This window comes from Heloderma suspectum, chromosome 2, assembly GCF_057233095.1.
Source record: "Heloderma suspectum isolate Gila_16-S chromosome 2, 16-S_ref, whole genome shotgun sequence".
Classification (NCBI taxonomy): Eukaryota; Metazoa; Chordata; class Lepidosauria; order Squamata; family Helodermatidae; genus Heloderma; species Heloderma suspectum.
This window is the reverse complement of record NC_139459.1, coordinates 34,080,793-34,108,657: the sequence shown is the minus strand read 5'-3', so window position 1 is coordinate 34,108,657 and position 27,865 is coordinate 34,080,793. Positions and strand designations below refer to the sequence as shown.

The following is a 27,865-nucleotide window of genomic DNA, read 5'->3' as shown; positions in this document are numbered from 1 at the left end:
AAACCCAACCCCCTTTCAGAAACTAAAAAAAAAAATGGGAGAGGGCGAGAAAAAGCTACAGTACATGCTATTGGAGACCCAGGCATCCAAACAACTCTTTTGTTAAAAGAGGAGAGAGAGAGAGAGAGAGAGAGAGAGAGAGAGAGAGAGAGAGAGAGATTCCAAACCGCTCGCAGCTCCACACCTTGGTAGTGGCTCTCGTTCTGTCGTGAGGGGGGCTAGAGAAGAGATTGTCCTTTCTTGATCTTGGGAAATGCAACCTACCAGAGCTCCTTTTAACTTTTTCTTTTATGTTTTTTCTTTTTAATTTTTTTTATTTATTTTTGGCAAGGGAAAGGCCGGTATAGGAAGAGCACCATTCATGTTAGGAGGAGGAGTATGCCTCCTTCTTCTTCTTCTTCTCCTTCTTCTTCTTCTTCTTCTTCTTCTTCTTCTTCTCCTCGAAGATGTGCAGTCACTGAAATATGCCATTTGGAAAACAGTCGGAGATCCTGGGGTCCAAATCCTCTACGTTTCACAAACGTGTCCCCCCCTCCCCGATCCTTCTGTGTGGGAGTATTATTAATATTATTATTAATATTATTATTAGAAAGCATTTTCATTTGCTCTTTATGAGTATTATTCTAGTAAGATCCCATGATTGTCTTCACAGTGTTGCTACCTTATCATTGCAAAACAAAACAAGAAAACAAACAAGTCTCCCCAGACAGTTCATGGAGTTTTCTTTGCTTTAGGTTCATGAACACAGTTGTGTTAAATACTTTTTCTTCTTTCTTTTTCTTCTTTTCTTTTCCCTCTCCGAGTCCCCAAATGTGATAGTTTTCCCACTCTCGCCAGCAGGGGGCGAAAAGATTCAAGGACCACAACATCGCAAGGAATGTTCCTCATGCCTCAATAGGACTGGCTACCATGCTGTTAGGTGTATCCGGGAGTTGAGAGGACATGGACGCTACCTCACTTCCGGTGGAATTGGAACCTGGGCCTCCTTCTGAAAAATTAACCTGCCAAATATTAAGAGAGAGGGGGAGGTTTACAAGAAAGAAAAGGAAAGGAAAGTAGATCCAGACTTAGTCATGCTTAGAGTAAACCCATTGAAATGAATGAGATTTAAGTTATTTCTATGGGTCTGCTCTAAACATGACTAACTCTGGATCCAACCCAAGGTCTTTATTTCTCTGGCTTTCAAAAGATCTTTGCATTCACTGTAAGTTCCTCAGGGCAGAGACTTGTCTCTTACTTATGTAGAGAGCTGTATATGTCGACATTATATATAACTATTACTTATCATCATCAAAATTGTACCAGCACTCCCATAACATGCTAACCTCCATTATTTTACATTCTACCTATTTTTGCAGTGACTACTCTTTGCAACCACAGTGTGAAAATAGAAAAATAATGCATATCTGCACAAATTAATTAAGGCTTCTCATTTGAAAGATATGGCTGAGTGTTTTTTCTCCCATCTCATGGTGTTATCCTGATCGTTCACTATTACCTTAGAGTAGATTTGTGAACATTCCAAACAAAGCATTAATCATTTGGGAAATGACACGAAGCCAACCAATTAATTCTGAAATGAAAAGTGATGGAAATGTAAAACTGGACAAATCCCACAGTGTGAAAGTCAAAGAATTCTGAAATGAGATTTTTTGAATGTCTTGGACTTTGGAAAATGCTGGGCTGCCAGAAGTATCAATCTTATATGTAATTATATGGAAGTTTTAGTGTTCAGTGTACTTCACATTCATTGCACTGACCCTCACAACAATCATTTAAGGGTATGTCAATATTTTTATGCCCATACTTGAAAACACAGGCTGAGAGAACTGTAGCTTGACTGAGGCCAGTAACTGTGCAATTCTATATACATCTACTCAGAAGTAAGTCCCACTGAGTTCAATGAGGCATTACTCCCAGATAAGTGAGTATAGTAGCCTTAGGGCACAAATCTATGCATGTTTAGACAGAGAAAAGGCCTACAACTCCCAGCATGCCCCAGTCAGCATGGCTGGCTGGGGCATGGTGGGAGTTGTAGGCCTTTTCTCCATCTAAACATGCATAGGATTGCGCCCTTAGCGAGCTCATATTTAGGGAGAAATTTGAAGTAAGATATCATCTCATAGCTCCCCACTCCTAACTACTGTGCTACAGCAAACTTCACTATATTATACCAGAGCTGGTCTCCACTTGCAACAGTACATAAGCAGATGGATGCTTGGTAGAACAACAACAACAAAAAAAAACCCATAGGTTTAGAGGCATTGAACTGAATGGCAAAATTTGGTTGCTCCATCTACTCACCCCCACTCCTGTGTAATTTTTCCTTTCACAACTTCAAATGTATTCAGCTCTCTTTTGAATGTTTGCCTCACCTTAGATCAGAATGAAGAAGCCACTTATTTGAGAGTAATCTTTATAGGCATTAAGCCTGGTCAATATGAGAATGATCCATGCATGGAAAAAGAAAGTTTCTCCATGAAGACATACTCCATTAAGGCTGCAATCCGGTGCACACTTACTTGGGAGTAAGCCTCCTTAAACTCAATGGAACTTACTTCTGAGTAAACACAAATAGGATTCCATTAGTGACAACTGCATGGGGAAAATCCACACAATAGAGCAATGTGCGTGGTCCTGCTATCAATAATGCAAAGGAGGGAACAAGGTCTTGAGAGCGCCCACCCCAGATCATATATATGATTGTATAATGTCCCAGGTTCATATACTTGGCATCCCCTTCCAATCCAGCCATGGGCCAGATAGGAAGGCCCTGCAGGCTGCATCTGTCCTGCAGGCCTGAGGTTCCCCTCCCCGGCCTTAAAGGATTTCAGACCACAGGGCTCTAAAGGACCTTGGAGACTCTGGAAAGTCACCGCAAATTTGAATAGACAATCTGGAGCTACGCTGACCACCCGTGGGTTGTCTCCATGTTAGGCAGTTGTGCATTCATATGTTCAGTGCTTTGAAAGCCGTGGCCCGATATCCTGCTTAGTCTGTATGTGACCTGGGGATTACCTTTTCATCTCTACCAAAGAGGTGATCAGTATTGTGATGGCTCAAAAACTCGGAAGGGAGCACCCAGATTAGGCCCAAATCCACCGTTTGACCTGCTTTAACTGATTAGACTACATCTCTCATCAGAACTAGAGAGGGAAAAAAATCTCAGTTCTTAGCTAGAGTTAGGGCAGATCAAAGGGTGGATTTGGGTCTCATCCCATCTGTGTTTTGTGGATTGGCAGGTGTCTTTTGTTCCGCTGTCTGTTCATTGATAGAATCAGATTTTTTAAGGGATGCGCAAGCATTCTGTTCCACTTGTACAAGTGTGCATTAGCACTAGTGTGCATTAGTGTAAGTGTGCACTTGTGCTAATGCACATTAGTGTGAGTGCAAATTTGTGCAAATCCCCTCCCCCAGTTAAAAAACAAAACAAAACTGGTCCACAAGTCCACAGAATGAGCATAACTTGGAAAAAACTGGTCCACTGTGGAATCCTCAGGTCAGATTCAAAGGAATTTGAACTCTTTTGCAAGCCTAAGGTGAAGGCCTTTTGCACTCATAGTTCTGTAGATCAGGGCCAGAGAAGTCTACTCTAAGGCTGTGGTCCTATATGAAGGTGCTAGGGAGTAAGCCCAACTGAATTCCATGTGAATTACTTGCTGCATGCATGCTTTCACAAAAATGCTTGTTAACGTATAATGTGCTACTTAAAGATGTTGTTAATATGGCAGGGAATATGGAAGAATGCAGTTTTTTCAGTCATTCTAGTCAAGTTGTGACTTTTCTAGATTTATTTCCCTGAATCTCTTCAGAGATTCAGGGAAAGACCAGGATGCAAATATAATGAAGACACAGAGTAAGTAATACAGGGCCACATCATCTGTTGCCATTTTGCTGCACAGAATGTGCTTTTGTGCAGGAAAATATATGAACCCTATATGTTGATCTACACATATAACAGTCCCAGACATATTATTTTGCTGAGTATATCCAGTGTACGACAGCTGGGATGGAAAGCTGTAGCCAGTCCTGTCTTCCCAATTTGTGTACGTCTGGAAAATGGCATGCATGTAGTATTGTTAAACAGGAGACGTTACACAAAGAATAGCTACTGTGATGCCTAAGGCTGCAATCCTAACTGAAAGTAAGCATGTTTAGCCACAGTGGAATTTACCTCTGAGTAAACATGCATAGCCTTCTGCTTCAAATGTGGCCTCTGCCACAAATTCATTCAGTAGCCTTAGAGGAAAAGGAAAGGTTCCTCCTGTGCAAGCACCGAGTCATTGCTGACTCCTACAGAAATGCCGCTTTCGCTGGTGTTTTCATGGCAGACTATAGTGGGGTGGTTTGCCATTACCTTCCCCAGTCATGATTACCTTTCCCCCAGCAAGCTGGGTATTCATTTTACCGACCTCGGAAGGATGGAAGGCTGAGTCGACAGGGAGAGTTTCAGTTGCAATACTGCCACCTACCACTCTGCGCCACACGAGGCCACACGAGCCTTAGAGACCAGCCATTCCTTCTCAACCAGAGACCCTCAACAATAACATGTCGATATGGGCCTACCTCACAGAATTGTAAGGATTCCTAAGAAGTGCTGTGAACACATTTGACGGTCATAAGTTAATGTTAAGTCTTATTATGGGCTGTATGTGTTTTCCTAAAGAGAATTCTTCCAACTCAATGCCCTGGCCCAAAATGAAATTTGAAATTTAAGCCCACTGGTGTCAATAGAATTTACTACGAAGTAATAGACTTTAGGATTAACAGACCTATGCAAATTTACTATGGAATAAGCCCCATTAGACATTGTGGGACTTACTCCCAAGTAAACCTACAGTTCACTTTAAATGTAAGTAATCATTTGGTTTGTTTCTTTGGAGAGCCAGTGTGGAGTAGTTAGAGTGTTGGACTGGGGAGACCTGGGTTCTACTCCCCACTCAGCCATAAAGCTCACTGGGTGATGTTGGGCCAGTTACTGACTCTCAGCCTAACCTACCTCATAGGGCTGTTGTGAGGATAAAGAAAGAGAGGAGGAGGACCATGTGAGCCACCTTGCATTGTTGTTATTGTTATTGATGTTGTTAAAATGGACAGTAAATTGGGGCTTAACTGAGCAGCTAATGATCAGAAGATTCCTAAAGTTGCATTGGATATTACTTCCTTCATGTTGGCTGGAATCCAGAACCAATCCAGAGTCCAAGTTGTGTGTGTGTGTTTGTGTGTGTGTGTGTGTGCATGCATTCCCCCCTGCTCACTTAGAACTCTTGTAAAAGTCTCTCTCTCTCTCTCTCTCTCTCTCTCTTATACACACACACACACACACACACACACACAGAGGAGGAAGAAGCTATCTGCATGTATCCCTTTGCACATACAAAGCCATCCCATCTGCTCATTTAAACTGGAAAAAAAAAAATCCTTAACAGTGGAAGCTAACCCTATGCCTGTGATGAATCACTGGGCAATATCCAATATTGCTGCTATGCCTCCACTTGTTCCATTGCACCCGTGGGACATAACACTAGCACAACAGGAACTAGAGCTTGCTAAAGCAACTCCAAAAATGAACAGAAAATCTCATTTCCAGATGGGGAGTGGTCAGCAAAGCTTCCTTCTGCAAGCTCTGCTAACCTGCCTTGCTCCATTGTTCCAGAACTTCTAGCTTCCCATTGCACTACCAGTAGGTCCCAGTATCGCATGGACAGCACTGGATACTGCCCAGTGTATCTGGTGAACTACAAACACTGCTTCTAGAACCAGTGTGGTATACTGGTTAGAGTGTTGGTCTGGGACTGGGGAGACCTGGGTTGTACTCCCAACTTTGCCATGAAGCTCACTGGGAGACTTTGGGCCAGTCACAGACTCTCAGCCTAACCTACCTCGCAGGGTTGTTGTGAGGATAAAATGGGGAAGAGGGGATCATGTACACCATCTTGGGCTCCATGGGGAAAAGCGGGGATATAAATGTAACAAATAAAATAATAAATGCATTCCCATGGTGTACTTACATGCATTTGCTTTGTCCCATTGTCACCTCTGGCTGAACATTAGAAAAACCTGCTTACCAGAAGTGATAGTGGGATAGGATCACAATTTCAGATTGCCTTCTGGTATCTTAAGGAGGCTTTGCTGGTCATTATGTGACCAACAGAATGTTGCCACATAATAGCTCAAAGGTGGGTCTTCTCAGTAGTGGCTCCCTCCCTCTGAAAAATGCTCCCCAATGCAGTTTGGGAGGCAGAAAATATGCTTCAATGCCTCCTGAAAACACATTTGTTTACCCAGGCTTTCTCTGGCCTGTAATTAATTGCAACTGATCATATGCTGCTCTATCTTACTGTTCCTTGTATTGTTTTGAACTGTTATTGTAGTTAGAATTGTTTTTAATAATGTATTTTAAATATGATTTGTATTGTTATTATAGCTGAAATTGTTCGAATCATGTAGTTAAATGTAATTTTTAATATTTATATGCAAACAACTTAGAGATTTTATTATATTAAGGGGTATAAGTATTACTAATCAATATAAATAAATAAATAAATAAGCGAGCAAAGAAGTTACAGTCTACCTCCAATCAAAGTTACGCCAGCCAACATCCCAATGGGAATTAAGAATAATTTATTTCAATGGGACAGGAATACTGGGACCAGTCGAAGACATTGTCAGTCTCAGATGTTCCCTGTTATCTGAGAAGTGTGTTCTACAATCCCTTGCAACATTGTAGCTCCTCACATTCTTTGAGCTGCCCCCCACAATCCTGTGTGGCACTGCAAGGGATTGGGATCATCTTTGCCTAGGCTAGCAGGCCGAACAACATAGCTGAACCAAGCAGCTCTTTGTGCAGCTCAGTTAGGGATGTCTAGAAGTCTCTTGATGAACTCAGTATTAGTAAGACTGGGATTTTAGATCCTCTGTTGCAATTTATATACAGTATAATGGGAACACAAAATGGCTACTGACTGAACTTCACCTCCTTTAACAGATGCCCTTTATATATAAATCATTCCATATGTAATTTTCTTCCCACTCTAGGCCTTTACCCATCTTTGTCATGCTGATGTATTCTTTTTTACACTGTATCATGTCCTAAAATCTTCCACTGTATCTCCGTAGACTCATTTCTTCCCACGAAGTCCATCCATCTCCTATGTCATTAAAAGATCCATTGAAAGGCCTACAGCATGAAAATTCTACCTAACTACATACAGTCCCTGGAATAAAGCAAGAAAACTAAATAGCCTCTACCATGAAACAGGGTGAGGCGGTCCATCCCAGATGGCCAAACAAATGGCAAACTGGTCATTTTTGAATTTATTATATTTTTACCACCTTGAAGAGGTCTATTCATATTTTCAACTTTAAGCACCAAAAACTCATGGGATAGCTTTAAATAGATTTACTCAGAAGTAAGTTCCCCTAAGTTCAAGTGTATTTAGTAAGCATACTGAGGTCTCCAGTCCCAAGGCACTACCAAAGAGTGCAATCCTATGCATGCGTGGACAGAAAAAGAAATTCTATAACTCCCAGCATCCCCTAGTCAGCATGGCTGCTTGGGGCATGCTGGAAGTTGTCGGACTTTTTTTCCATCTAAACATGTATAGGATTGCACTCTAAGTCATGACTTAAATTGTGGCACAAGCATTCTGAATGGTATTGTTCTCCTTGAAGCATTAGAGATGCCATTGTGAAAATGAAGGAATTTACAATCTATCTATGTATATATTTCCAAAGCAAAATGTTATCCTGTTATATTTTTGGGAAACACGTTTCTACCCAATGTTCTATCATTGCTACTATGAATTTTAATCACTGAAAAACCATTTATAACATACCTTATCATTTTTAAGATCTGGTTTTAACACACTTAGGCCAGGAAATTGAGTTAAGGTTGAACTTCTGTCCTTAAATCACCTGGTTGGGCCTAAGTATTGCAGATGATATGGTCCCATATGAGCTGCCAAATGATGTAGGCATAAGGAAGTGAGTTAAGAACAGAATTGACTGGTAAATTCCTGTTGGCTTTTTGGTGAAAGCCAGCTGATAAACACTATGCAGCTGTTGCATGTAACTATATATATATATATAACCACATTTCTACAAAAGAAACAAAGCATCTATTGATCAATGGACATTTAGAAATATATGCTTAAAGGTATATAAATATAAAGATGTATACAACTGGGTTAAATTATACAACAAACTTCTAAAGGCTAACATTACAATATATAAAAGTAATCCATCTAAATATATATGAGTATAAGATGAAAACAGTGGGTAACCTGTGTAATATTTTACAGAAGTTAATATCTTTAGGGATGTAAGTTTTGTTGGCTGGGTTGGTTTTCAATACTGTTACCCTTTGGACAATATTGTCAATAACTCGTTAGATTTATTAAAGTCTCACCATCGTATTGAAGAGTTGCTATACAGCCCCAATCTACAACCTGTTCAGTGCAAGCCAGATCCCTCTGTAGGCATAACATTTGATCAGCGTACTCTCTTTGTTAGGTTCAAAAATAACTTGGTGGCAATTTGGAAATGTTGATTTAAAAGCCAACCATCTCAAGTAGTTCAAGGTTCCCAGTCACAACTTTGGAGTGTGAGACAGTGGTTGGATTTGGTTATGGGAAACCCAGGTTCAAATTCTTTCTTGTGCGGATGAAGTGGCGGCGGGGGGGGGGGGGGGATGCCTTTTGTCCATTGCCACTACTGAACCTAAGTTATAGAAACCTTACTTTTCTAAGGGTTAAATTAGAATAGTAAAAATTAGATTGATATAAGAAAATGCTATGTGCACCTTAAGAAGGAAAAAGGTGTGCACACAGCACACAGTTTGAATGTTTAAATCCCACTGACATTCATGGAATATAAGTTTCCTAATTGAATAGAGAACTGCAGATAAGGCTTATAAAGCAATTTTAATTCTGGAAAACTTATAACAAAAGGATAATTAGGGCCATTACTCAATTCATTTTACTCAGTTAATCCAACATGTATTTAATTAAATAAATTAAATCCACACATATGTGTAGACTTTCTGTAAGCTGCCCAGAGAACCTGATGATTAAGAGGCAACATGGAAGCACTGCAATAATAAAGAAATACTAATTTTGTAGGGAGAGGAAGCATAATTCCTCTGTCACAACAGCAGGAACCATCTTAAGAGAGTTATTCCTACCTGTGTGTGACAGAGAAAGGGGGTGGGAAAATGTCTCCTCTACATTTCTTCCTGCCATCTGCAGTTTTTAATAATTACTCCTATGAAAATCACCTTTTTTAGGAACATCTGTTTTCCTGTTAACTGGAGTCACTTTTAGTATCAACATTTTGGTGGTGTTTTTTTTTTTTAATGAATTGATCTAACTAAGTAATCAACTAAACTGTCATAGCCCTAACAACAACGATAATAATAATGATGATGATTAATAATGATGATAATAATTACACTGCACAGGTTTCTGATTTTGCAATGGTCCAAAGGATTACATGCTCTGTGCCCAGGAATTACTGAGACCAGCATGCAGACTGTCAGCTGAGCCAATCCACACAGATGCAACCCGTTCTTCCTGCACGGCTTTCTTTCTAGCACATGGGCACGGAATCGTGTGCATCTGTTCTGGGACCTTTCACACTAGACAATCTCTATGCCAGGTTAACCCACGTGAATACAGACACAGAAGTGTGTTAGAACAGGGCAGGATGTGAATCAACTTCCAGGAGTTTCAAATCTGGCGGGGAAGGGAAGGGGAGGGGGCTCTAAGTGGGGACACCCAACTTTTAAAGCAATCACCAGAGGATCAGATCTGCTCGCCTTTGTGCACACAGCCGCCCATTCATTGCGGCGGGGAACTGACACTTACGAGCTGCTGAAAAGCCGGTTGATCTATGTCACTCTGCAAGGCGAAGTCGCTCAGGACTTTCCAGGGCGGCTGGTAACTCTGCACCTCCACCGGGTTCGCCTGCAAGCCCCCGTCGTGTCTCTCCGGACTAGCCGCCACCATGGGAGTCCCCGTCATGCCCTGAATGTTCTGTAAACAAGGCGGCACAGGCAGTGAATGGCCGCGCTTCAGAAACCGCGATTGTCTCGCCGCGCCGAGGAGAGTCAATAAACTCCTTCTCGGGCTTATCAAACTCTCGACTTTATTGACTTTGTTAATCTGCCTTTCGCGGAATTTTGTGTGTTATTTTAAAAACAGGGAGGGAGGGAGGGAGGGAGGGAGACGGGGGCGCGGAGGAGAAGAGAATCTCTCTTTGATGTATCAATCGAGGCTGGTAGTGGGTGCTAAAGAAAACAAAAAACGTTTCGGGATCTCCGTCTTTTTAAGATCCGCCTCCAGCCCCGGTCAAGCAACACTCACACACCACCAGCCCATGCAGCTTTTCTCGGAAGTAATGTTTCAGTAGAGCTTCCTCCCAGATCCGTGCTAGGGCTGTAGGCAGCCTGGAAGTCCGATCCTCGGTTACACGAGTAACCCTGGAGTAAGTCCCAGTGAGTGTAGTGGGGCTTTCTTTGGAATAAATGTGTTTAGGATTGCATTGTGCTTATCACGCTTAGGGTGCCCAGTAAACACGTTTCAGTGGGACCATAGGCTTTTGAGTGGGCGGGGGGGATGAATGCCTCCTTGACGAATATACACACACACACGTGGATTCCATCCCTTCCATCTCCCAGAATTACTCGTTGCTCCTTCTATTCCCACTTCAATATAAATTCTCTCCACACACACCCCCAGCGTCCCACCTGCCTCGGGCTAAGGCACCGATCCTCTGTACAATTACTTGGGGCTTCCTTCTGTGTAAATAGGCTCTTTTGAAAAGGCTGTGAAGCCTTACTCGCCAGGAAGCCCGGGAAGTGGAGTGGATTCAGGAAACTATGAAGGGGAGGGGGCAGTTTCGTTGTAGACCTACGAGGGAGTAAGGCTGAGATCTTAAGCGCACTTACTTGAAACCAATGGGACCGATCGTGTTTACTCAGAAGCAAGTAAGCATTGCTTTTACTAAGTGTGCATTGGATGGCAGCCTTAAGAACAACATCTTAGCAACCATAGTTAGAGGACCGGGCTGTTAACCTGACACCCTCCAGCTGTGTTGGACTACATCCATCATCCCTAGCCATCATGAGCAAGATGGGAGTTGTAGTCTAACACAGCTGGAGGGCGCCAGGTAGTTGTGGGGGAGGAAGTTTGTTCTATTGTAATTACGGTCGACGTAAAAGTGTTTGAGATCAGGGCGACTCTTTCCTTGTCTCCCAGAATTTTTCTTCAAGAAAGGTGGAAAAGCTGTAGATCGAGCACAATACCTTACTCCAGGCGTATGGAGACGGGTGGCTCCGATGTCAGTGGCGCGGTAAATCCGCTCTAGGTTTCAGTCAGAATTCTAACTAGCTCTTTTAGCCTTCTGACTGAAACCCAGAGTGGATCTACCGCCCCACCGACATTGGAGTCACCAGCCTTCACTGATGGATTCCATCCTTTTAGAAGCCCCTGTCAGTCTATCTGGAGCTTGGAGCTTAACCGCCTTCTGGATCACAATGTCCGTAGCATACACGCCCATTCTGTTCAGATTTCCTAGGGAATAAGCCCCTCTGATTGAAAAAGGGGGACTTACTGCCAAGTCAGCGTAAACAGGATCACAGCCCTGCAACGCAAGCATACTTAGCTCGGAAATCAATGTCCTTCAATGAAGGTTAACTTGAAAGTTAAGATCTGCTTAGGAGGGGCGAAATTAGTGTCATCGTCCGTCTCTGTCCCACCCTCCCCGTCGCTAGAGGTAGGAAGCAACCAGGGAAAATTAGCAACAGTGAAATCCAGTGGTGCCACCTGGGAAGGACTTTGGGGCAGAGGCCCGGGGACTGAACTCAGCAAAAGGACCCCCCCAAATGCAGCAGGGCCGTCTCACCAAATTTTGAAGTAAGTGAAATAATACACGTTGCCATCTAAATAAGTGGTGCGTGTGCTAAGATGAATAAGTCTAAAATTAACTGTTCGGACCACTGGTGGCTTCCAGCACCCAAATGAAATGGAGTCGCCGCTGGTATCAATCGACTTGGGAGTCAGCCCCATTGTCTACCGTGGTACTTACTTCCAAGTAAGCATGTCTAGGCTCGGGCTATACAGGGACCATGGATCGATTTGAGGCCAATTAAAAAACTCAGGCGCTTGGACTGAAACCAATTCGGTTGCACCGGCGTCAGTGGGATGCCACCGGTTTATGTCCGGGTACTTCCAGGTAACCGGACTGTGGCGGATGGGGAGAGGTTCTTCGTCTCGGCTGAATTCACATTTCCCCGGCCTTGAACTGGAAGTGAGAGACGCATTGGTCGCAATGGAACTTACTTCCAAGAAAGCTGGTTTGGGAGCGAGCGTCAATCAGTTTAACGTAACCCTGGAGTTTTGGTTCGACTGGGCTCCGCTCATTGTTTCCTGAACACCCACCACTATACTTTGGAACAATAGAAGGGGTGGGGGGGAGATCAAGCCTGCAGGCATTCGAAGGGGGTTATGTCCAAAACAACTTCCTAATTCTGAGCAACTTAGGAAGCCCTTTAAATCGGGGTTTATTACAGTCCACCGCGGTAAAACACAACTCTCTAAATTCCACTTAACCAGCTAGGCGGACTTTAAAAATAAATAAATTAATTAAGAGCCTTTCCTTTCCCCTTCGCTCTTTCCCTGGCTTTAGATTCGAAGCAGTACAACCATTGTAGCTTCTTCGTAAGCACCTAAATGGGATGTGATGGGAGGGGGGTGGAGGAGGCTTTGTAAGATAGTGTTAGCGGGTGCCGGATCATTTGTATATCCTGTTTGTGAAGATTCCTCTCCGATATTAATTTCGAATGCTGCAACTAGTCCGATCTCCTTGGATGTAAAGCTTTGAGCTGAAGCCTGTTTACTCGCAGGTAAGCCCCACTGCTCAGTAAGACGGGCTTGCTCCCCAAGAGTACGTTTGATTCGGGCTGAAGCGCATATTCAACTGAAATGCAGTCTAGGGACGTATAGCTGTTTTGCGGAGGGCTACCCGGAAGGGAGTTCTACTGAATTCAATGGGGCTTGTTCCAGGTAACCGTACATAGGTTTATATACCTTTAGTCCCATGGAGTCCCATTTGGGACGTCTGCATGACTAATTTAGGGTTCTGCACACTTACTAAGCAATAATTGGACCTGGGGAATTTACTTCCAACATGTACAGGATTCTGCTATACTTTCAATAGATCTTCATCCAACTAGTTTTTGCTCCATATATTTAGGACCTAGTTTCCAGCACTCAACATTAGCTTGATTTCAATAGCCTTCTTAAAATCACGGTACATTCTCCTACTGTTGTTAACGCGAACGTGGATTCAGGAAATAACGTCTTTACAAAGGGATCCTTCCCGTCCCACAAAACTGCAGTTACATGTCTTAAAGATATATGAACTGTGCGACACGCTGCCTCGAGAACTTGTTCAGTGGTGTTACTCTGGAATAAGGCGGTGTGCAGATTGGAGCCTCGCCCTGCAACCCTATGCATGTCTACTCAGAAGTAAATCCCATTGAACTCTACAAGTAATTGCGTACAGGACTGCAGCATCAATTCGCTAAAACAGCATTCCCCAACCTGGTGCCCTTATAAGAACATAAGAAGAGCCCTGCTGGGTCAGACCAAGGGTCCATCTAGTCCAGCATTTTGTTCACACAGTGGCCAATCAGCTGCCGACTGGGAACCACCAGATGTGTTGGACCACAACGCCCGCTGTCCCCAGTCAACCTGATGGGGGATGATAGGGGATATAGTTAAAGACATCTGGAAGGCACCAGGCTGGGGAAGTCTGTGATTATTAAAACAACACACCGTCGAATTTGGGGCTGGTGTATATTGTTTACCCTTGTTGTTGTGGGCTTTCTCCTATATCAATAAGACTATTAATTCTATCAATAATAATACATTATGTTACGTTTATACAACCAAAAGCGTAGAGAACGGCCCAGTAACCCCTGCAACCTGTACTGCCTCCCCGCACCAAGCCCCAGAAACGGCCCTTCGTTCCCTGCCATTTCACTCTCTAAGTAGGAGTAGCCACCCCACCCCCACCGGACTACTGTACTTCTAACAACTGCTTCCTAGGCCGGGATTCAACAGGTGAAGCATTCCATTGGCACTTTTTCCTTGCCATACCAGCTCTTAAACGCACAGGAACCAGAGGAAGTAAAAAAATGGTGGCAACTCTGTCTCTCTCTCGCACTTCAACTGGAATGACAGCACGGCTAATTGGTACTCGACGCTGCTCTGGTAGCCTTCGTCTGTTTTGTTGGAAACCACAGCACCCATTTGACAAGCAACACACACAATCCGCCCCCAGACCTCAAGAGGCATTCAGGCCAAAACTGGGGTAGGGTGGGGAGAGCTGAAGAGCGCCCCCAAAGCTAAGGCCTGCGCCCTCGGCGGGGGCTGCTCAGCCGAAGGAGAGCCTCGCTTGACGAAGCGCTCGTTCAGGAACGGGCTCCCCCTACCGGCCGGGCGGCGGCGGCCACTTACGGTCTTGTCGTTGGGTTGCTGCTGCTGCAGCTGTTTCATCATGATGCTCCTCTTTTTGTCTTTGCAGCGCTTGTTTTGAAACCAGACCCGGATGACCCTGGGGCTGAGGCCGGTCATTTCCACCAGTTGCTCCTTCATAAGGGCGTCGGGCCTGGGGTTGGCGGCGTAGCAGGTCCTCAAGGTGTGGAGCTGCTTCTCGTTGAGGACGGTCCGAACGCGGGTGGTCTTCTCGGGCTGTTTATGGACGTGCGGCCTCAGAGCAGGCTGCCTGGCAGAGATAGGTTCTGCTGTAAGGGAGGGAGGGAGGGAGGGAAAGGGGAAGGAACAGGAGCCCTGTGAGTGGCGGGGGAGGACCAGAAGACAGACTCTCCCCCCGCCCGTCTCTCCCACAGATTTTCCGAGGGGGCCAACCCAGCAGCGATCAACAGTCCGCGTGACGCTAAGCAGCAGGGCAGTTAGGCCAGTTCGGAGCCTGGGTTTAATGGTCTTAAGGGGCCCCTTCTTTAGACGGGGCTGTTTATTGCGTCGAGACAGCCCTGCTGCCTGCATTCGGGGGCCCTACTGCTTATCTCTGTCGGGTGGGACCCCGGACTTTGGCCCTAAAGCCGTTGCCTGACAGCACCACTTAGGCTAAGCACCTTTCTTCTGGAATAAACGCTTTTGAAATAAATGGAAATCTCCCTCCCCCAAAGAGCTTTTGTTTGTGGCACAATCCTATGCCTGTTTAGACAGAAAAAAGGCCTACACAGCCCAGCATGCTGGGCGTTGTAGGCCTTTTCTTCTGTCTAAACATACACGCATTTATTTATGTATTTACTTCTATACCGCCCAATAGCGGAAGCTCTCTGGGCGGTTCACAAAAATTAAAACATGCATAGGTTTGTGCCCTTATGGTCTTAATCCTCATTACCAACTGTAACCAAGCACCCATGTTGCCAGGTTCTTTTCTCCCTGACCTCTGTTTGGTCCCATTGCCTATTTAAGACTGTAAGCTCCTGGCTGGTTGCATGTTCGCTTGGGGTTGCAATCCTATGGATGTTTAGACAGAAAAATAAAAAGCATCCTGGGAGTTGTAGGCCTTTTTTTCTGTCTAAACATGCATAGGATTGCACCCTTATTTGGTGCTGTGTAAGGCACCATGTACACTGATGGCACTGTAGTGATAGGTGATGATTAGGAAGCCCAAGAGTAGTCACCTAATGGACTAATGCTGCCTGGGGCATGCTGGGAGCTGTAGGCCTTTTCTCTGTCTAAACATGCATAGGATTGCACCCTTATTTGGTGCTGTGTAAGGCACCATGTACACTGATGGCACTGTAGTGACAGGTGATGATTAGGAAGCCCAAGAGTAGTCACCTAATGGACTAATGCTGGCTGGGGCATGCTGGGAGCTGTAGGCCTTTTCTCTGTCTAAACATGCATAGGATTGCACCCTTATTTGGTGCTGTGTAAGGCACCATGTACACTGATGGCACTGTAGTGACAGGTGATGATTAGGAAGCCCAAGAGTAGTCACCTAATGGACTAATGCTGGCTGGGGCATGCTGGGAGCTGTAGGCCTTTTCTCTGTCTAAACATGCATAGGATTGCACCCTAAAAGGATGATGGGTTGCTTAGTGCGATAAACCCACAGTCATGCATTTGGGTGGGAGTCTTGCCGTTTAACTCAATGGGAGGCGGAGTCCCTGGGGAGCTCGATCCTGTCGGCAAGTCTCCCCTCCCCCACCGGAGCTTATTAAGTGCGCACACTCAAGATTGCCGAGAGCCTAAATTCCCCTGAAAACTGACCGGATTGACGCCCGCGTCGACATGTTGAAGGCATTGTGGGAACTAGGTAGTTCATAAGGGGGCGGGTGGCAGGGCCATTTCAGATTTCTTGGAGAATAATCCCAAGTAGTTTGGAAGGAACACAGGAAGGGAGAGACTGCTACCACCGCCCTCAGCGGAGCCACCAATCAGAATCTGAGAGCTCAAAAGGGATCAAAAGGCATTGGGGAACAGGGATGGGTGGAAGGTAGGTCTCCAGACTTTTTGGACTTCAACTCCCAGAAGCCCCTGCCATAATGGCCAATCAGCAAGAATGCTGGGAGTTGAAATCCAAAAATCTGAAGATCTATTTTCTGTCCACTCCTGATCTAGTCCATCTTCTGCCCAGGTTAATGTATAAAATACAGGCTAAAGTATGCAACAACGAACAATCTATACCCCCCTCGGTATTAACACACCCACACACGTCGAACTATTGCTTTACGGTCCTCCTCCTGTCTCTTCTTCCACCATTAGACCAGCGACCTCACCCACATGTTCCCATTCTCATAACACCCAGTTTAGCATCATAAAAGCCTGTTTAAATTGTGATACAATGAGATTTGAGATCGACTTCTTCCACTAGAAATACACAGAGATAGAGATGTAGGAAAGAGGGATGGGGAACGTGGCTTCGTTTAACGGCATTCCTTTGGAAATACTCTCCAAGCCACACGGTGCTATAAACGAGACCAAAATAAAGTAAAAAAATTGTAAGTACTGTTCTACTTTCCCCTCCTTCTTTAAAAAAATACAATGGAAGCACCATTGCAAAGGCTGTAATCCTAGGGCCCTTACTAAACAGCATGGGGACTTACCTATGAGTAAATGTGCAGAGGATTGGTCTGTAAAACTCGCGCTTTGGAAGGAAAGTTGTAATTTAGGGCAGTGCAATCCTACGCTTCTTTACTCGGAGGTAACTCCCACTATTGGCCAAGGGGGCTTACTCCCTGGTAAGTGTACAGTGGATTGCAGTTTAAGCTACTTATAAAACAGTCCTTTACATCGTTATCCAGGAGCAAGTCCCACTGAACTCAATGGCACTTTTTGCCGAGTAGACATGCATAGGACTGCACTGTTGGTTGGAAGACAAACGTTCACTCTGGGACGGATTTCCAAGCAAATGTGTTAAAAAAAAGTGCACTCCGATATTTCAGTCTTGACTATGTTTACTTGGAAGCAAGTGCTACTGAAATTAGCAGAACTTACTTTTATGAATTTAAAAATCATGTTTAAAAATGTAAAAACAGTCCAACACACACTCAAAAGCACTTGGATGCTCTTTTTTTTCCTTTTTTTGAGGAGGGGCCTGGGTGGGTTTGCATTCATACATATTAACTCGATGTGGGGAGGGGACATAACTTGATGATACCTCTGTGCTACCGATTTTCTCTTCTCAGCCCCCTCACACACTCACACACGTTTTCTCTATCTCAAATTAGTCAATCTGTCATAGAAAGAAAGAAAACGAAAGAAAACTCAGCTTCCTCCGCCTTAAACTTGTGAAGGACATTTGGAAGGAAATCCCACTGAAATCAAGGGGACTTCCTGTGTACAGGAGTCAGTCAGATGATGTTTCCTTCCTCTCATTTAAATCAAAAACAAAAACAGACAAACAGGTTAACCCAAGTTCAAGTTTAAAATTCCAATCGTCTTCTAACAGTACAGTCCTAGGATGGTCTACTCAGAGGTAAGGCCCACTGAGTTGAATGGGACGTACGCCCAGGTCAGCGTGCATAGGATTGCAGCCCAAGTCTCGTTACTTTTGCCTTCACTCTAATTTAGCGGGCCGGGCCGGGCCGGGCCGGAATCAGACAGAATAGCAAGAATAGCCTCAAAGTTACAGGCGCCTCTTCGCCAGCCTTGCTTTGTTTCCCCTGATGGGGGTGGGAAAATAAATAAGACCTCTTCCCTGAAGCCCAGAGGGGCACGGCGAAAAGAGGGGCTGAAAAGCTCGAGTCGAAAATGGAGGAAAAAGTAAAATAATGCCACCTCATCATGGGTCGACTCGAAAGTTTTCCTGCTGAAATTCTCACCCAAATCACCGGAGAAAACAGAATCCCTTTGAAGGCCAATTACGAAAGATTAGGTTGTTGACAGTTTTAAATTACAGGTTGAACTAGTCGCCTGCAGTTATTAGTCTCCCTCCGCCTCTTTTCAGAAACCGACCCCCCCACCCTCCCCAATGTTGCATTCAAAACAGACCAGGTTGGGAAGAACCTTGTGGAAACGAGTGGCAGGCAGGCATTGCCTGGTCAGGAGAGAGGAGAAGGCGCCTTCGCTCTCAGGTCGCCCCTTTTTTCATTTCTTGTTTTTCTAACAGGATTCCCACCACCACCACACGCACGCACGCTCCCCTACCCACCTCGCCGCAATTTAGAAACGTGCTGAGAAAATCCTGAAAGGGGAAGCCGGAACCTACACATGGTTCCTCAGAGAGAAGAAAGTCTTAGGCTGCAATCTCCACTTACCTGGGAATAAGCCCCATTGAACTCAATGGGGCTTGTTTTGGAGGTTCAGAGGTTGCAAGGGCAGTGACTTACGCCTCGGGAAACCTCCGCGCAGGACTGCAGGGTTAAAAATGCTTACGTTTGAGTCAATCCTGACCCATGATGTACAGTTGGGGGGGGGGGAATCCTTGTAGTGCATGTGCTGTGGTCTAGGGGGCTGGATCTAGACTTCGTCATGGTTGGAGTAGACCCACTGAAATCTAGGGGACAACTTGGTTAACAACTCCCATTGAGTTAAATAGGTCTATTCTAATTATGGCCAAGTCTGAATCCAACTCTATACCTGTTTCTCTTTCGTGGGCTCCCTCCCTCCCTGACTCCTTTTATTTACAATAAAAGATATCAGATAGGAGCACCATATGATTATCCGGACCATATACCTGACAGACAAGATACATAGCTCTATATAAACAGGCATGTAGGCATACAAAATATGTGCAAATGTTTCTTTCTGTTTATATTAAGCCATCAGGTGTATTTTAAATATGTTACTACTCCTGGGCTTCAGAAAAAAACAGATAACATACCATTTACCTCTGAATGCCCTTTGGACTCTAGTAGACTTCCGATCCCAATCAATCAATATTTTCCATGGACTTTAACAGGAGGAAAATTGGACCCCACATAATTCCCATACAATCCATGCCAATTCTGATATATCTTCCTAGTAGCCAGGCCCACAGGGAGTTAACTTGGAAGAATAGGCAATATTTAGTTTCTGGATCCTAAGCACACTAATCGCAGGATGGGATCCTAAGCAAGTTTAATCATAAATAATTCCCCTGAGTTCACTAGGACTAAGGCTGCAACACACACACGCACGCACACAGTTACCAGGGTGAAAATCCCCTGGAATTCAGTGGGACATACTTCTGAGTAGACATACATATGATTGCACAATTAATTTCAAGAAAGGGCTGTAGAAGTGAGTTAATTTAGCTCTGCTTCAGCTCATGTGTCTTGGATACTTTGATATCTGCATCTATCACCTTGGACGGTAATACATATGCTTCACTGATTTCAATGGAACTTCTAACCTGGCAGTCCTCTGCCTATTTACTTGAAAGTAGGTTATTAAAATAAACATGGATAGACCTGACTTCACAGCAGGATTGGGATGAAGCCTTACTTCACTGAAAGTATATAATCTGGTGTATTTTTTCCCCGCAGTGTTCCTAAGGACAAGGAAAGTAGGGCTAGAATCCTATGCACACCTACCTGGGAGTAAGTGTCACTGAACTTAACAGAACTTACTTTCAAGTAGTCATGCATGAGATCCCTTGGTCCAACTTCCATGGAAGTTAGAGGCCATAATCCAGAGCAAGTTAAGGAAACTGAAAGTGGACTACCTATAGTTATTAGAGGGTCCGCCCCTTTTCATTCAGGGACACTTATTTCTAAGTAAACCGTTTTGAGACTGAGCTGTAAGATTCCCACTTACTTGGGAGGAAGCCCTATTGTACTATGTGGCACTAGGTGGGATTTACTTTCAGGAAAACATGCCAAGGAGCCGGCTGCATGTCCCATTGGCTTCAAAGGAAAGTTGTGCAGTTATTTAATCTCTCTCTCAAATCGAACTATTTGTCAAGGGCATGATCCAGCCAACCTCAAGCAAATGTCCATCCTCTCGATTTCAATGGGAGTATTTAACTCTGCAGCTAAAATGTGCTGTGCTTAATTAATGGGTATACAGGTATAATATGTGTGCGTGTGTGTATACATACCATACCTAAAGGCTTATGGCCTTATCCTGTAGGTTTATTTAGAAGTACGTCTTAACGTTCTATTAACTGACACACGAGTAAGTCTTTATAGGGTTGCAGCTTGGATAGCATAGCAGTTTTCTGCATTCTTGTGCAAAGGCTGTGTGTTTATCCTTGCCATCATTTCACCAAGATAACCACCGGGACCTAGTCTCCAATCTCTGTGTGTGCGTGTTTGTGATCCCTACAGAAAACCAAGGCCGCGATCCTCTGAGCCGAGAGTAAGCCCCACTGAACTCAATGGGACTTACTTCTGAGTAGACGTGGATAGGATTGCGCTGTAATTTCCCTGCATAGAGCGAACGCCGGTCTGAAAACGAAGGCAGCGCTGGACACTAAGGAGGTGATATTCGGGGAACCACGGGTAGGGAGGCAGAAGTGGGTGGGAAAGAAAGAGAAACAGAACAAAGGCCCAAAGCGGTCCCCCCCCACCCCCGCCCTCGCCCTCCACGTTCCCAGAGTCTCTGCCTATGGGGCCGGGAAGTACCTGCCATCTGCAGCGGCCTGGCGGGATGCAGGGGGCTGAGCGGGTCCCCAGCGCCGAGGCTGGCCCTTTCCACCACGTCGTGGTCCGCCCGACAAAACAGGCCGTCCTCCCGCAGCGCGAACTCGTCCCCGGGGATGAGCTGGCGGCTGCAGGCCACGCAGCGAAAGCACTCGATGTGGTACACTTTGGAGCGGGCCCGCATCACGAAGTCGTTCTTGCTGAAGCCGATGTTGCACTTGGCGCACTTGATGCCGTATAACCTGAGCCCGGGCCCCGCCGGCGAGGGGGGAGAAGGAAGCGGAGAGGGGCAGAGGAAAGAGAGAACAGGAAAACAAAAGAGAGAAAGAGAGTTCACTCCGGCCGCCCCTTCGAATCGAGCTCTGCCTGCCTGCGCCCGGCCAGCTAGCCTGCCTCGGTCGGTTCTTAACCTCCTCCAACCCAGCACGCCCTCCTGGTTGCAGCGTTGCTCCCGCTCGTTCAAACGCCCCTTTGGGAAAGCAGAAGCTGGAAAAGGGGGAGGAATCGACGTGGGCTCGGTGGTTTGCCGACACCGTCGGGCAGCACACCAGCCAGGAAGGTTGAAGTAAAAAATATAGAAACGTACGTGTGTGTGTGTGTGCGCGCGCGCGCCTTAGGGGGTATCTTTCTGTCTTGGACCCGGGGAGTGTGTGTCGTGGGGGGAGGGAGAGAATCTGCCCCCATAGACTGGATTATAGACAGTAGGGCTTTTCGCAAAGCTCCACTCTGCAACCTGGCACAGAACGACAGCCAACTGCAGATAACTTAAGGCTGCTATACCTTGACGTTTACTGGGGGGGGGGGGGGAGGACCCGCTGACCTGAGCAAACATTGCAAATGGAGAGCTCGCTTTAAACAGCGAAACAAAAGCCCCACACACATCCCAATCCTAGGCACGGTGACTAGTAAGCCCCACTGAGTTCAAGGGGACTCCTTTCCTTGTAGGGAGGCTGTAAAGAACTGAATATGCCATCTTCTTCTCTGCGTCTTGCTCAGCCTCACCAGAGATCCGGAAAGCTAAAGTCAAATAATCCAAGGTGAAGCACGGAAACGTTCCCTTTATAGACAGTGGAAAGGGGGATTTTTGGAGGCATCCGCGGCCCCTTGAAGAGTTTTTTTCTCTTTCTTTTCCTGTTTTATTGGGAGATTATTGCTGGTTTAAGGCCCAATAGAAGAATCACATTTCTGTGCCGCTAAAGACCGGTAATAGTCATAATAATAATGAAAAGGCTATATACTACACAAGGGTTTTGTTTTACTCATGAGTAACCCCGTGGAAGACCTGAACTGGAGTGGTAAATTGTGGATCGTGGCCAGAAGCCTCCCGGGTCCGCTGGCCTTGCATCAACCGAGGCAGGAGGGCGTTTGGCCTGCCTTGGATTCAAAGCCTTTCCGGCCAGTCCCTACGCCCTACTTACTCTGGTGTAAGTCAAGTTCAAGAGGACGGCCGTCCCTGGTCGGTAGGCTTAGCTTCTCTCTGGGAAAGACAGAGGGAGCCCACAAAGAAAACCGCCCTCCAAACATGTTATTTGTACTGCTTCGGGACTTGTGGGTTTCCTCCCCCGCCCCCTCCGTTTTCTGATAAACCGCCGCATAATTTAAGCTGCAAGCCACCCGCCTCCTCCTCAACATGGGCTCTAGAGTAGTCTTGCTGAAATCAAAGGGAATTGCTTCATACAGCAGGTAAGGTTTCCTTGAAGGGGGGGTGGAATCGGTACCCCCCCTTTTTTTAAAAGCAGAATTCTTAATGGATAGGTAGAAATGTATTTGCATAGCCCACCAGCCATTGCAGCGGAGAATTTTAAACGAATAGGGGAACGTGTCTTCTACTCTAGAAGCATCATTCACTGCTGTTAATCAACAGAGAAGCTTAAGAAGCACTGAAAAGCGCACGGAGACTAGAACGGGCTATACACGAGGTCTCCCGACTGCATAATGTAGTTCATCATACATATTGCCCCTTTCTATATGAAGCAGTGCCTCTCCGCCTCTGCTTCGGTATGGTTTCTTGATGGATCCATAAGTGGTACACATACCACGTATAGGCATATGTTATTGATGTGCAATTCTTCCCCCCTCTAAAAAATGAACGAGGGGGATAGGGATGGAAGAAACAACGCATAAATGTATAATTCAGGCTGCAATCTTATACCCACTGACCTGAAGCTAAGCCTCATTGAACTCAATGGGACTTACTTCTGAGTAGGCATGCACCGTTGGAAGTCTAAACGCACCCCCTTCTCTGTTAATATCTCAGGCAAAGGCATAACCAGTCACGCAGAACTCGCTTCTGTCCTCATCTAGGTACGTTGCAACTAACCGAATACACCAATCCGAAGAGCAATTGCTTTTGGGCAGTAAAGTCCCTTTCACATTCTCCGGTCAGCAGCTCCTCAAGCACGGCTGCGACCCGAAGCACACACTGACTTACACGGAAGTAAGCTCAGCTGAACATCAACGGCATTTACTTTCAGGTAACTATATAGGGTGGTTGGGTCGGAGGGAGTTATGGCTAAAGCTGGAATCCTAAGCAAACGTTCTGGGAAACCAATGCCCACGGCTGTCAAGGGAGTTTACTTCTATGTAAACCAGACTAGAATCGGGCTGCAAAGACATTTGGGACCGGGCGTAAAAAGCTTAGTCGGCGGCGGCCCGGTGTCTCCTGAAAACAGTGACCATGATATTTTGACATCAGTGAGAGAATTTGATCTCACCCACCCAAAAAAGTGATCTTTCACAGTGCTTTCTTCCGACCAACTAACCACTTGATTGAGGAGGGAAGGAAAAAACAGCTCAGCTTGGCCAAAAGACCCTTCCTTCTAAACAGAGGCCGACAGAAGCGCTTGGAACAGCCGGATCTCTTGCAAACAAAGACAAGCAAAAAGTCGCGAGAAACTCGTTCTCCACTCGATCGCCGGAATTTCCGAGGGAGAAGGGATTCCTCTCTCATTTGGAGGGATTAACACTTCGCCCCCCACACGCAAACCCCATTGATTTCGGTAGAATTGACCTCCAGATAGTAAACTATACTTTGGGAGTCTTGGAGTGATTCAGAAGGAATCTGAGGGGAGGGGGATACTTGTTAATTGAGAACTCACTACCAACAGAAAGAAAACACAAACACGCAAAAGGTCTGGGCACAATCTAGTGAGAAGATCTCTTGCCATTTGTTGCTAAGGGACCTTACGCAGGATAAATTATTTTTTGCTGGATTGTGCCCTCCAGTGCCTACGCTTTAAGGGTTACCCAACCTTTGCCCCCTCTGCAAAGATCAAATCCAGTAGGGTACACAGTAGCCTAGACTCACCTAAATCATCTTCCGCCCGCCCACCCTCCCGGAAAAAGCTGGAGGAAAATAAGGAGCCCCTTCTCCCCGCCCCGGTTTTTTTTTGGGGGGGGGGGTTTAAGAGTTTCTTTTTAAAAAAGGTTTTAGCTACAGTGTCAGCAGTGGCCACTGTACCACTTTATCAGCTCCCAGATTTTCATGCTAGGAAGGAAGCTGTTCCATTATCTAAATGTACCGATTGTTCGCCAACAGATGAGGGGCAATTTGATCTCCTCTGTCCAATTCATCAAGGCAGATAAGATAAGAAAGGAGAGGCAGTCCGAAAGCGCCCAAAGGGTTAATATTTAAAAAGATTAAATGTCATGTTTTATTTATTTGTGTCCCCCCCCCCCGCCCCGTATAAGGAGCAACCTTCCTTTATTAAGGCCACCGAACAGGGTTCATCATTATTTATTATTACTAATAATAGTTTATCGTTTGTTTACCACTCTTTCTCCAATGAGCTCAGGGGTGGCGTACAAGGGGGAAACTCATTCACTCAGGATCTCTTATTTCTTAAGGGGTGGAAGGGCCTGTTTTAACTGGGCCAATGTTGTTTTTGCTGTTATACTGTAGCTTTATTAAATATATAAACCTGAACGCAACAGCCATAGAGCTGTAAAGCAACCTAAAGACACTTAATTTCAATTATACTGATATTAGTTGGAGTTGGATGAAGGGGGGGGGCGCTTAGTTTAAAGAGGGTTTGATCCAACTAAACTGTGACAAACTGTAGCCGCTCACCCTTCTCCCCCAAATTATACACCGCGTTGCCCAGTATAAATAAGGCAGGCACACCTGGATCTCCAAAACACATCTATTCAGAAGTCAGTGCCACCCATTTCAGCAGCTCTCCTTGCCGAACAACGTTCCTGGAGAGATTCTGCCCGGAAACGCCCGGATTCTCAGAAATGTACTTGGAAGTAAGAGCTGTCAATTTCAGTGGTGCTTCCTTTGAAGTAATTGAGTCTAGGCCTGAGGTGTCGACAATCCGGCTCTGTCTTTCCTCGGGAAAAAGTGTAATATACGATGGAACATATTTTTCAAGACCACTTGAGAATCGCTTCGGAAAAGACTATTATAAGACTCATTTTCTTAGGAGTGTCCGCCCTGTCCTACTTAGAAGGAAGTTTGATTACAATGGGGCGGGGGGGAGGAAGAGAAAATTTACTTCCCAATTATATGTATTTAGAGCCGAGGTACATTCAGTGGAGCCTTCCTTGAGATCCAATTGAACACGGTGTGTTTACTTGATTAAACACACATCAGACTATTCTCTCTCTCTCTCTCTCTCTCTCTCTGTGTGTGTGTGTGTGTGTGTGTGTGTACCTCTAATAGTCTAAACCATTAATAGTTTCCTTGGGAGTGTCTCGTTGAAATCGACAAAACAACTTACCTCCTGGTTACTGTTTAGGAGATCGCGGTTTGTTTTGGAAAAGAAAAAAAAATGTGGGGATGTTTTTTTGCACGGCTTCCCCCCAAACTCATAGATTTTTTTAAAGCCTCTGCTAGAATGCCTCTCTTGTCTCATCATTTTACTTCTAACTATGACGCGATCGGGGGGGAGGGGGTGAAAAAGAAGCCTCGTACCTGATATAGTCTCTCTTACAGTAGGTTTTCCCATCCCTAACAAAGCACGTACAAGTCTCGTCCAAATACTGATTACATTCCGCGCACTTCAAACACGCCGCGTGCCATTCCAAATCCGGAGAAACTCTCAGAATATACTGATCGTGGATTTGATTGCCGCAACCGACGCATAGGGAAATCAGCCGTTTCTCTGAAAGGCAAATAATAAAAGACATGATTGACTAACCGTTTGCTCTCCTACGGTGATAAACACACTTTATTAGTGTCGATCACCCGCGAAGGGCTTCTACTCTTTGGGAGCGCGTTGGTGCTGTTGTTGTTGGTAGCGTTGCGTTATATGGGGGGGGTGGAATCGGAGAGGGCGTGCGAGAGACAGAGTAGCATTTTAGGATGGTAATTGGAGTGTGTGCTATCAAAGGCTCCCCTCATTTAGGAAGGAGGCGGAACGCAGATTCAAATACGGACTGGCATAATAAAGAACGTGCCCATTTCACACGCCTTCCACGCAATCAAAACACCCCCTTTTGCCAATTCTTTTTTTCGAGGGTGGGGGAAAGAATGCATGTGTGTTATTAATTCTGCGCCTCACGATTTGGAATAGGGAAAAGGCTAGGAAACCGAACGCTCTGGTGACTCTCAGCTCTTTTACGAGCAAGAACCGGCAGGGTGAGATGTGTCAGTTTCATTCCCTTTTGTCAATTTCATTTACTTTGTTGTTTTGTTTTGGCCAAAAGTGCTGATTCGCCTCGGTAGGGGAAGGCGTTCTTCTAAGGTAGACCTGGAGCGGCGAAGTCAACTCGCGGCCGGATCCGAAGCATTTTTCCTCGGAAGGAAATCCCATAGTTTGACATGGAAATGCCTCCCTTCAAAACCAGCGCGCTTCGGAGCAGCTAAAGAGTCGCCATCCGTATCTCACCAAAAGTCTATGCCAGGAGACTCATAGGGGAGTCTGAATGGGCCGCGATTACACCCCTCCTCCCGCAGTGCAAGATTGCGATTCCTCAGTACATTTACGGGAAACTCAATCCCACTGATTGTCAAAGGGACTCGCTTCCAGCAAATGTTTTCCAGGGGTTTAGCGTAGAAAACAGCCACATCTGCCCACAGCCCTCAACCCGGGGTTGGACGCCCGACCGCCGCATATCCACCCCCACCTCCTTCTCCACACTCTCGCCTCTTCATCCCCGACTTGATGCTCTCTTCCAACAGCAACCAAGTATGCCACGGCGACTCCAGCGTCACACAAGCCGAATGGGTCACCACCAGGCACTCTTACACGTCCCCGATCTCTCTCGTATGCAAGGCAGGACTATCCTTCCCCCGCTTTTTTTGAAGAACATTTTATTATTATTATTATTATTATTATTATTGTTGTTATTGTTATTGTTATTTATGGCGAAGAATAATAATTAATAATAACATCTTCCTTACTTTTCGGTGGGTCTCCCATATCTCCCATATCTGTAAGAGGATATAGTGTCCACAGTGAAATGGTGCACGGTTGCGATGGAGCTTTCCAGAGATTAAAAAAAGAGAGAAAGACAGACAGACAGACAGAGAAAAAAGGTGTTGCTTCTTTTGAGTGGGGGAGATGCTGTCTAGTGGCAAGAAAAGACGCTGCTCGATCGGTCGCTCTCTGAGGATCAGTCCCAAGGAGGTGGGGTTACTGGGTTCCCTTATGAGGAGCACGCGGATTCTTTTCAAGGAAAAGCCAAAACAAAACACCCGTGGCGAGGCGAGAGAGCCGGTCGGGGAAGCGAGCGAGTGGCCGAGGCGCTGCACCGTGCGGGACTCAGCGCGCCGCGGCCACCAGCCTCTTCCTTATCTCTTACTCAAACTTCTCT

The 27,865-nt window shown here is 45.5% G+C and overlaps 1 protein-coding gene across 1 annotated transcript; it reads right to left on the bottom strand.

Moving 5' to 3' along the window:
• Positions 1 to 325: 325 nt before the first annotated feature.
• Positions 326 to 27,865, bottom strand: ISL1 (ISL LIM homeobox 1). The gene is made up of 6 exons (XM_084832058.1): positions 27,453 to 27,865; positions 26,022 to 26,211; positions 21,089 to 21,348; positions 14,523 to 14,809; positions 9,867 to 10,034; positions 326 to 1,001 (listed from the first exon to the last, which is right to left on the bottom strand). Exons 1-6 carry the CDS (start codon positions 27,478 to 27,480, stop codon positions 885 to 887), a joined length of 1,050 nt encoding a protein of 349 aa, XP_084688184.1. The 5' UTR covers positions 27,481 to 27,865; the 3' UTR covers positions 326 to 884.